General features: G+C 43.1%; 1 protein-coding gene across 2 annotated transcripts in view; it reads left to right on the forward strand.

The window, feature by feature from the left end:
- Nucleotides 1-8,851, forward strand: part of SLC17A9 (solute carrier family 17 member 9) — a 35,603-nt gene extending 26,752 nt beyond the window's left edge. For both annotated transcript variants that reach the window (XM_053394473.1, XM_053394472.1), the window contains exons 11-13: nucleotides 1,009-1,064; nucleotides 7,246-7,275; nucleotides 8,564-8,851. In XM_053394473.1, coding sequence (XP_053250448.1) covers nucleotides 1,009-1,064; nucleotides 7,246-7,275; nucleotides 8,564-8,727 — 250 coding nt within the window. In that variant the 3' untranslated portion in view covers nucleotides 8,728-8,851. The remainder of the gene's footprint in view (nucleotides 1-1,008; nucleotides 1,065-7,245; nucleotides 7,276-8,563) is intronic.
- Nucleotides 8,852-10,503: the final 1,652 nt, after the last annotated feature.

Consider the following 10,503-nt stretch of genomic DNA (forward strand, 5'->3'; position numbering starts at 1 on the left):
TTCTGAACGAAACAGTAGATGTATGATTTTTTTGGTTCATGTTGTGGCCACAGACATGTGATTTGACGGTGAGTTTGGGGTAGCCCAGTGCAAAAATCCTGAGAATGCATGTGGATCCGTGCTTTGTAACCACGTTTTTGCGCCATTGCGGTCCAACGAAACAGTGGATACATTTTTTTTGGTGCAGGCTGTAGCCATGGACATGCTATGTGATCAGATGGTGAATTTGGGGTGACCCAGTGCAAAAATCCTGAGGATCCATGGGCTTTTACCTTCCCCCTCCCAGGCAGCCTCCTTTATCAATAGCCTCCCTTATCTCCCTCCCGATCGCTTGCCGATCAGCTGCTTCCTTTCAACACCCCCTTCCCTCTTCTTTGCCTTAGTGTCTTTTCCTTAGCTAGAGCAGTTTTTTGCTCCTCCTTTTCTTCTAATTTCTCTCCCCATTGCTTTAGTCTTCCTGTCTCCTCTCCTTGCAAGTTTGCTGTCTTTACCTCTCCCCTCCCAGGCAGCCTCCTTTACCAGCAGCCTTATCTCCCTCCCGATCACTTGCCAATCAGCGGCTTTGTTTCAACACCCACTTCCCTCTTTCAAAAAGAAAAAAGCATAATCTGCTTTTTGCCCCTGGGCAATTCAGCTCCAGGGACCACGCATTTCCTCCATAAGAGGCACAGACATTTCCCCTTACTTTTTAGGAAGAAAAAAGTGCATCTTATGGAGTGAAAAATACAGTAAATAGTTTTGCCCCCCTGCCGGTGCTGGCCTGCAGGGATGGGTAAAATAAAGATCTGACCTGTCCATCCCAAAAAGGTTCTCTACCGCTGTAATAAATAGTAGCTTGCTTTCTCAGTCATGCCACTCTCCGAAACAGGAAGTGAAGGTTTGCAACCAAAAGTGCTATAAATATGATTAGCTGCTTCTCAAATATTGCAGCCATCTCATTCGCAGCTTCCTTCACCCAGCCTTGGTCTCAGTTCATATTCTTTCCTCTTCCTTCCCTCCCCTGAACAGTGGCATCTCAGTCAATATACAAGACCTGGCTCCTTCGTGTGCTGGCTTGCTGTTTGGTGAGGATAAATTATATATTATATATTTTATATTTGACAGAGAAAACAAAATATCACATTTTAATATTGTGAAGGTATCAGAGGCCAGGAAAAGTGAACCAGTTTCTGTGGTATTTACTGGCATTCCTGTATTAGATAGGGATGGATAGGAATTTCGGTGTCTCCCAGCTTCTTCACATTTCTGCACCAGACGGAAAATTGGTCGGTTGCAGAGCACTCCCGTTGCATTCACGAAAAACAGCAAGGGGCGTGACACGCAGGGCTTTTAAAATTGTTTTTATTTTGAAATTTTCTTGGGTTACCAGAAACGAAATGAAACAAAAAACAACCCAGACATTTGGCCAAATTTTTAAAATCCGCCCGAACAGAAAAATTCTGAGAAAGAGGACATGTCCTGGGAAAAGAGGGCATGTGGTAACCAGGCCTGAAAGAGGGGACGTATCCTGGAAAAAGAGGATATATGGTAGCCCTAATTTTTGCAAACTTGCATTTAGATGCCAAATTGTGTGCACCACCAGTTTTGTGGATCATGGAGTGGCCGTGGAGGTTCTAGCAGAGGGGAGCCAAAGTAAGTTAGGGAAGGCTTTGTTTGACAAGATGAAATATACTCGGAGTCGAGAGTGGATTTCATGCTCTTTATTCAGCTCATAGTGGTGAGGAGGAATGGAAGTTCCCCCAGAATGTCTGCTTTATATACGTTATTTACACAATGGGCCCCACGTGCTTGGCTAATTCCGGGATTCTCCTGTAGGCCAATCAGGTTGTGGATTCACTTCTACCTAGAGCTGGATTGGGTGGCTCCTGTGGACCAATCAGACTGCTGCATTCTGGGTCCTATTGTTCTAGGACCAATCAAACTGCTGCATTCTGAATCCTATTGTTCTAGGACCAATCAGACTGCTGCATTTTGGATCCTATTCAACTCAGTACATAACAGAAGAGCTGCGTGAAAAGTGACTTGGGGGAGATGTACCCTGAGAGATCAAGAGGGAAAGCCAGTTCAGGACGTAGGGATGAGCTTGTACAGATCACATGTCAGCATATGAGCTGCGTGAACCAGTGGAAATGGGTCAGTGGGGCACAGGATTCAACCACGGTTGGGGGAGAACCTGTGCCCCCCTCAGTTAAGAAAGCTTAAAAGGTTCAGCCTTACCTACTGTTAGTATTCCAGTAATTTGTAAGAAAGGACCATCCATTAATAAACTTCAGGTCTTCATTGACTTCCTGAGAACTGGGGTGTCCCAGGGCTGCAGAAACTACAACTAATCCAGAATGCGGCAGCTAGACTGGCGACTGGGAGTGGCCACATAACACCGGTCTTGAAAGACCTACATTGGCTCCAAGTACGTTTCCGAGCACAATTCAAAGTGTTGGTGCTGACATTGAAAGCCCTAAACAGCCTTGGCCCCGTATACCTGAAGGAGCGTCTCCACCCCCATCATTCTGCCCGGACACTGAGGTCCAGCTCTGAGGGCCTTCTGGCAGTTCCTACCCTGTGAGAAACCAAGTTACAGGGAACCAGGCAGAGGGCCTTCTCGGTATTGGCACCCACCCTGTGGAACGCCCTCCCATCAGATGTCAAAGAAATAAACAACTATCTGGCTTTTAGAAGACATCTGAAGGCAGCCCTGTTTGGGGAAACTTTTAATATTTGATGAATTATTGTGGCTGGGGAAACCCAGTCAGATGGGCGGGGTATAAATAATAAATTGTTGTTGTTGTTGTTGTTGTTGTTATTATTATTATTATTATTATTATTATTAAAACAAATAAGCAATTCAACAACATTTCAAGTTTAGCAATCAATCACTCCATCTGCAACTTCCCCTCCCTCCATGGTTCCCCCTAATAATATTTTTCAATTCAGATTTTGTGGTAAAAAACCATTCAAAAATTGGTGGGATTTGTGACGTTTTCCCACGCCCAGCAGTACAGACTGATGCGCTTGCAAGTAAAAGGACATCCCTTGTTTTTAAGTGAAATGGCAACCCAGACAAAGGGGTTAGAGAAAGGAACCGCTTTTCCAACCTGGAGCTCTCCAGGTAATTGGACTACAACTTCCTGTTGAATGGTTTCTTTAAATGTAAAGGTTCATCATTGTTCCACCCGATGTGTATGTCTTTAAGGGGCCAGAGCAAGGGCCAGAGTAAGATAACGAGACCCAGCTTTACAGCTGTGAAACGTAGCAGGTGCTGTTGAGTGTATTTGATTAAGGTGTGTCAGCATTTGGGTGTAGTATATAAGGAGCAGCACCTAGCTCTCCCATTACCCTGGGGGATGGGTTGGTGGTTGGGTCTGGTTTGGTTGTTAATGTATTTAGTGTAAAAGGAGTTTTTGTTTTTCTTATTAAAACCTAGTTTAAGTTATTTTTGAGTCCTTTCCTTTTAATGCATGGTCTCCCCAGCAAGCTCTCTGCGCTACTAAACTGCAAACAGCCAACATCTTTGGTTATGGGCCCAGCTGCTGAGTGGATGACTGCATATTTTTGGACTCTGAGAAAGGTTTGAAAACTCCTTCTCCTGTTAGCGTAGTTCTGTGGGTCTGGAAGAGTTCCAGAATGGTTGACCGGGTTCCTGAAGCTGAGAAGGCTCTGGTCTTCCCACAGCTAACAGATGAGAACTATAGTTTATGGTCTTTTCGGGTGGAGGCGCTTTTGACCTCTAGAGAAGTATGGACCTATGTAACTGATGACCCTCCTGACCCTGTGACTAATGCTTGGTCGAAAGGAGATGCAAAAGCCAGGGCGATAATTAATTTGGCAGTCAGCGACCAGCAAGTAGTCTATATAAGGAATAAGAAAACTGCCAAAGAAATGTGGGACAGTCTTGCAGCAGTGCATGTTAGAAAAGAGTCAGCATCTGCATTGACGTTTTTCAAGCAGTTGTACCAGACGAAGTTGCAGCCTGGTGGTGATTTGGCAGCACACTTGAGACGTCTGGAGGCAATACGCGGCGAATTAATTCGAAGGGACATGGAGATACCTGATATTCAGTATGTTTTTATCATTCTTTGTTCCCTTAACGAGGACTTTGATGGCATAGCTAGCCAGATATCTGCTGTTCCACCAGCACAATTAACTGTGGAAGGGGTAACGGCAAGATTAATGGGCGAGTTGGATAGAAGGGAGGCTTGTGCCATAAGCCCTCCTATTTCCAGAAGTAATGAGGAACGCCATATGCAAACCTGTGGTGATACAACTGCATTTAAAGCTGCAAAGCGTTGTTGGTTCTGCAATAAGCAAGGACATTTTGCAAAGGACTGCAGAGCCAAAAGAAAGCAAAGTACTCCCAAGCCTGTTTCTGTTCGTCAGTCACGGTCGTCGGCCCAGCAGCCGACATCGTATAGTAGAGACAGAAACGAGCCGCGAGTTTTCCATGCTAGGACAACAGATCGTAAAAGACTTAAACGTGCCATGTGGAAGTCTTTTGTTGTGGACTCAGGAGCATCTCAGCATATTTGCAACGATCGAAGCTTGTTTATTTCTTTCGAAGAGGAAATTGGTAATGTACATTTAGCCAATTCACAAGTCTTGCAGTCGCTTGGCAGGGGTACTGTTAAACTTGACTCTTTAAACATTACAATAGCGAACTGCATTTACTGCCCGTCAGTGGACAATTTATTGTCAGTAAGGTGCTTTGCTCGTCAAGGCATAACTGTGCGTTTCTTAAAGTCAATGTGTGAGTTTTTCGATGGGAACAAACGTCTATTATATGCCCGGGAATCTGATGGTTTATATAGACTGTATTTTCGCACCTACTCCCAATCGCCTATAAATTGCAGAGCAGCACAGTCAAGCCAGGGGTTGAGGAATGTAAGGCCACATTCCGGGTGTGTCCATGAGGCGCACAGAATTCTGGGACACCTGAATTTTGCTGATGTAATTAAGACAAAGAATATTGTTAATGGCCTCAACTTAAAACCATGTAAATTCTTTATGCAATGTCTATCCTGTTGCAAGAATAAGATTAAGGTTGCACGCAAGGGTAGGTGCTCAGATAGGAAAGTAACTGAGCCATTTGAGCGTGTACACTGTGATTTAGTTGGGCCACTCCCACCATCATTAGGAGGTTCTAAGTACTGGCTTACTCTGATAGACCAGTATAGTAGATATTGTTGGACTTATGCAATAGCTGAGAAGTCCCAAGCATTTGAGAAGTACAAAGTTTTTTGCAACTGGGTAAAAACGCACTTTAACAAACCTATTAAGAACCTGTTTTCTGACCGGGGTGGAGAATTTGTTTCTGAGGATTTTGAGAATTTCCTGGAAGCGCAGGGGACTACTCATGAGTTATCTTGCCCTCGAAGTCCCTGGCAAAATGGGCTTGTTGAAGTTGTGCAGCGTGACCTACAGGCAGGGGTTAAAACGTATCTGCACGATGCTAATCTGTCCAAAGACTTTTGGGCTGAAGCGCTTAATGCGTTTTGTTATGTTAGAAATCGCAGTTATCATTCTGGTTTAGATGTCACCCCCTATGAGAAGCTGTTTAAAAAACGCCCTAATCTGAAATACCTACGCATTTGGGGTTCAGATGTAACAATGCATTATCCCGCTAAGCAGAAATTGGGTGAACGTAGTGTCCAGGGAAAATTAATGGGCTACCAGCAGGGGGCGTACAGAATTTACATACCAGCAACTGGCAAATTTCATATTACCAGAAGCATGATACAAACTGTAAATTGGAATGGAGTTGCTGTCTTCCAAGATACTGATGGTATAGATAATACTGAGGAAGAAGAGGAGGAAGCAGCAGCAGCAGGAAATGGTGCTTCTGAATTAATGGAAAAAGACAAAAAGTCTGTTGAATCTAATTTGTTTGAGGATTTAAAGTCACAGGCACCCGAGGGGAGGTTAGATTCTCTTGAGTTTTCTGACCGTGAGCTTAGCCTACAGGCATCTCTTCAATCTGACAATGATTTACAACCTGAAACTAGTGGTTCACTTAGTCCCATTAAGTCTGAGGAGTCTGACTCTCCTTCCGGACTGAGACGTTCAGATAGAAAGAGACAGAAGCCACAACGATTTGCAGATGAACATTTTAATACTGTGTATGCCAATAAGGCGGTTTTTGAGCCAAAAAGCTATAATGATGTTCAGAAATTACCTTAAACACACCAAACATTATAGGTTGCAGTTTACAACATGTATTGACAAAGGTTTTGAAATTTTCTGCGATGCATCTCATGCAGTGGAACAAAATAATTGCAGGGGTGTGTCTGGTATGGTGTTTTGTTATAATGGTTGTCCATTTGAATGGAAGTCCCAGACACAAACCATTATTTGTCTCTCCACAACAGAGAGTGAATTATGTGCATGCGTTCAGGCCACTCGTGATGTAGAATGGTATCTGCAAGTATTTGCAGACCTACAGATGCAAGTAACACTACCAGTAAAAGTTTACCTTGATTCCCAGAGCGGACTTGCTATCCTGTGTTCAGAGACCAATACGCAGCGCACTAGAGTCTTAAGGTTACGTTTACAGTTTGTAAAGAAACTAATTGCTGACGAAATGATTGTATTTGAATATGTTCCAGGTGACAATCAAATTGCGGACATTTTTACTAAAGCACTTCCAAAGGTTACACATGAAAGACATGTACAAAATATGCTTTATGTTTTTGTTCCACAATGATGAACCGCAGGGGAAATGTTGAATGGTTTCTTTAAATGTAAAGGTTCATCATTGTTCCACCCGATGTGTATGTCTTTAAGGGGCCAGAGCAAGGGCCAGAGTAAGATAACGAGACCCAGCTTTACAGCTGTGAAACGTAGCAGGTGCTGTTGAGTGTATTTGATTAAGGTGTGTCAGCATTTGGGTGTAGTATATAAGGAGCAGCACCTAGCTCTCCCATTACCCTGGGGGATGGGTTGGTGGTTGGGTCTGGTTTGGTTGTTAATGTATTTAGTGTAAAAGGAGTTTTTGTTTTTCTTATTAAAACCTAGTTTAAGTTATTTTTGAGTCCTTTCCTTTTAATGCATGGTCTCCCCAGCAAGCTCTCTGCGCTACTAAACTGCAAACAGCCAACACTTCCATCATCCCTGATGATTGGCCATGCTGGCTGGGGATGGTTGGAGTTTGAGAGTCTACACAACAGCTAGAAAGTTGCAGGGTTCTCCAACCCTGGATTAAATGCATTGTGCATTTTTTTCAAAGCCATGCCTCAGTTTCCTTTCTCTCCACAGGTGTGGCAAATACCGGTGGGGCCTTATTAGGTAAGTGTTTGTTCAGAAATTTGCTCCATTAAGTCTTCCATTAAGTCCGTCCACACAAAGGACTGGTTTGTTAAGTAGTCCCTTAGCACAAAGAACCCTGGGGATTTTGGCCCTCTGAGGATGGCCAGGGAGCCCTGACAAATAATTTATGTACAGTGGTACTTTGGTTCTCAAACTTAATCCGTTCCAGAAGTCCGTTCCAAAACCAAAGCGTTCCAAAACCAAGGCACGCTTTCCCATAGAAAGTAATGCAAAATGGATTAATCCGTTCCAGACTTTTAAAAACAACCCCTAAAACAGCAATTTAACATGAATTTTACTATCTAATGAGACCATTGATCCATAAAATGAAAGCAATAAATAATGTACTGCAGTCACACAATCAGTCAATCAGTAACTGAACTGGGTTCCACACAGTCATAAAAAAAAGCTACAAAAATGCAAAATTAATAGCAAAAACAGACAGACCTCAGTGTAACATTCAAAATGGAAGTGTGGCACTCAAAACAGTGCATGTTTGGCTTCCAGAAAAAGTTCACAAACTGAAACACTTACTTCCGGGTTTACAGTGTTTGAGTTCCAAGTTGTTTGAGTACCAAGGCATTTGAGAACCAAGGTACAACTGTAATTGAATTAAAGGGAGCCCCAGACTCCTTAGTTAACTCCTTAGCTTCTGGAGTGGTGGAGTAAGGGGTTTTGGTCATTACCTAGCCAAAATATCAGTGGAGCTGGATGTGGAGCTTGTGGAATTCATTAAGGGCCCTGTCTACCTATGCTCCTCCTGCAAAAAATAAATAAATCAAGGACTGAACAATTCTTTAAAGCTTTGTGTGGGATGGGAGGGACCGCCAACCTAAGTGTAAAGATAGTCAATGTGTTTGCAGCACATTTTTTTACTGTATTTTTATTTATCGAGATTTCCATACCACTCGATTCACAAAAACCTTCCAAGCAGTTTGCATGAAACGGCATATTAATTAAAAAATGCCGATAAAAATCAACATTAAAAACAGATTAAAATGTAAATATAAATCACATCGGCGGTTTTCAAACAAATCTATGTAATAATGTTATATATGAAAATGGCAAGGTTTGTAGAAGTGACTGTTCTGCAGGTCAAAGCAGTTGACTGGGTTCAGGAGATCTTTCAAGTAAACTGGTGTAATCAAATCAATAGGGATTTTGGTTTTGGTTTGGTTTTTTACCCCATGAGCAAAAAAACCCAAGAGGCTAATTGTATGGATTTTTTTAAAAATTGCCAATCTGTTCCCTTTCTTTCTGCACGTAGGTGTTGTTTGTGTGTACCTAGCCGGACATCTGATCGAAATCACTGGTTCATGGGTATCTGTTTTCAATCTTGTGGCAGCAGTAAACGCCTTTGGACTTTGCACTTTCCTCATCTTTGGGAAAGCTCACAGAGTGGACACAGACTCTGCTTTTGTAGAACTGTAGGGACCAAGATTTAGACAGGACACAAAGTCTGGAATGGGAGAACGCAGAATTTAAACAGGACACCGAGATAGTTTTTATGGATGAAGAAATGGATGAAGAATGAACGAAGAAATTGACAAATGGATATCGAGTGGCTTACTGATATTTTCAGTTCCATCGATGTGCACCCACAAAAGACCACTGCAACAGAGTTGTGGCTACATAACGTTGTCCCGGGAAGAGCAGAGTCAAGGCCTAATCTGCCCGTTAAAAAGAGAAATTGTTTTCTGCAGCCTTAACATTGGTCTTCCGGGTCGCAGCTGAAGTGTTTGTGAAACCTGCAGTTTTTCTGTACCATTTTGATTCTCTGTTCCAGAGACCCTCGTTGGGTCTCCTATCAAAAATGACGCAACGCAGTTGTGAGTTTTCTCAGCCGGTAGACTTCCAGATAATGACTTTGTGTGAGAGCATGTATGTGAGCAATAATGGGTTAGTTGTTTTTCTTTCTTCTCAGTTCTTAGATGACATCCTGACAGTTTTCTCCAGGGAAGAGTTCCTGTTGTTGGGAGGGAGGGATATATTTCCTGCACACACCAGTATTATTATTTTTTTTAATCTCTAAGGAAAATGTGAATTTAGGCCTCTCTGCACTGCCAGCAGGTAGGCTTGCCACTCAGTCAGCATTTTAACTGGTTTGACTGGTAAAACCGTGTCCTCTCAGAAAACCAGGACTGGGCTCTGAAAAGTCAGTAAACTCTGGATTCTGCCAGACTCTGCCCATAAACCTGCCAGATTCCATGTGGGCTCTGGCTCCTCCCACTGGTCCTGTTAATGTATTTTTTGTCTAGGTCAGGGTTTCCCAAACTTGGGTCTTTGGACTACAGTTCCCATCAACCCTAGCTAGCAGGACCCGTGGTCAAGGATGATGGGAACTGTAGTCCAAAAACTGCTAGAGACCCAAGTTTGGGAAACCCTGGTCTAGGTTGAAGTGCTCTGGTGGAATTGGCTAGTACCTGTAACGTCACTAGAGATAGGCAACAATTTTCCCCCTTTATTCCAGAACCATTCCATTTTGCTTAGTGTGTGTGTGTGTGTGTGTATTTTAATAGGATGTAGGGATTTTGGTTCATTGTAGGTTGTGTACTGTATTACATAAGCAAAGAAATGAGGACATAGCCACTGGTGGAGAGCTTGCTAGAGGTTCGTGCAAAGGAGAAAATGTAGTTGCAATATTGTTTTATATATAATGCACAGTGAGGCCATATAGATTTCCTGCTAGCTCTCACTTTCTTCCAAGGGCTGTGGGGCAGTAGCCCTAGGAATTTGAAAGAGGAATGTGGATCCATAGAGTGTCTTATGAGAGTCCCTTTAACTAGAGGAGCATGAAAGCTTTGAGCCTTCAGCATAAAATAGTGTACTGGGCTTCTTGGGAGAGAGCTGTTTGACACTTCTTCCCCATTTCAGATGGAAAATGTGTTGGGGTAAGTCAAGGGAAAAGCACCTTCTGTAAAATCCTGAGTTCTCTACCTTTCGTCTCTACAAGATTCCCTGTTTATATATTTCATTGGTGTTTACGTGAACTGAGAATGTTAAAAGAACTGAATGTTAGTCCTTAACTCACCCTCTTGTGCCTTAAGTCTGCAATTGCTGGAAGGAGCAAAAATCTGGGCGTCCTGGCGGTCAGGCCCAGGGATGGCTTCGGTCCATGTTTCTGACACCAGCGGTGGGAAGAATTCTGCAGACAGCACTCCGCCTGAAAAACTTAATATGGGGTGGCATTTGCTCAGAATGAACCCA

Source organism: Podarcis raffonei, chromosome 6, assembly GCF_027172205.1.
Source record: "Podarcis raffonei isolate rPodRaf1 chromosome 6, rPodRaf1.pri, whole genome shotgun sequence".
In the NCBI taxonomy this organism is placed as follows: domain Eukaryota; kingdom Metazoa; phylum Chordata; class Lepidosauria; order Squamata; family Lacertidae; genus Podarcis; species Podarcis raffonei.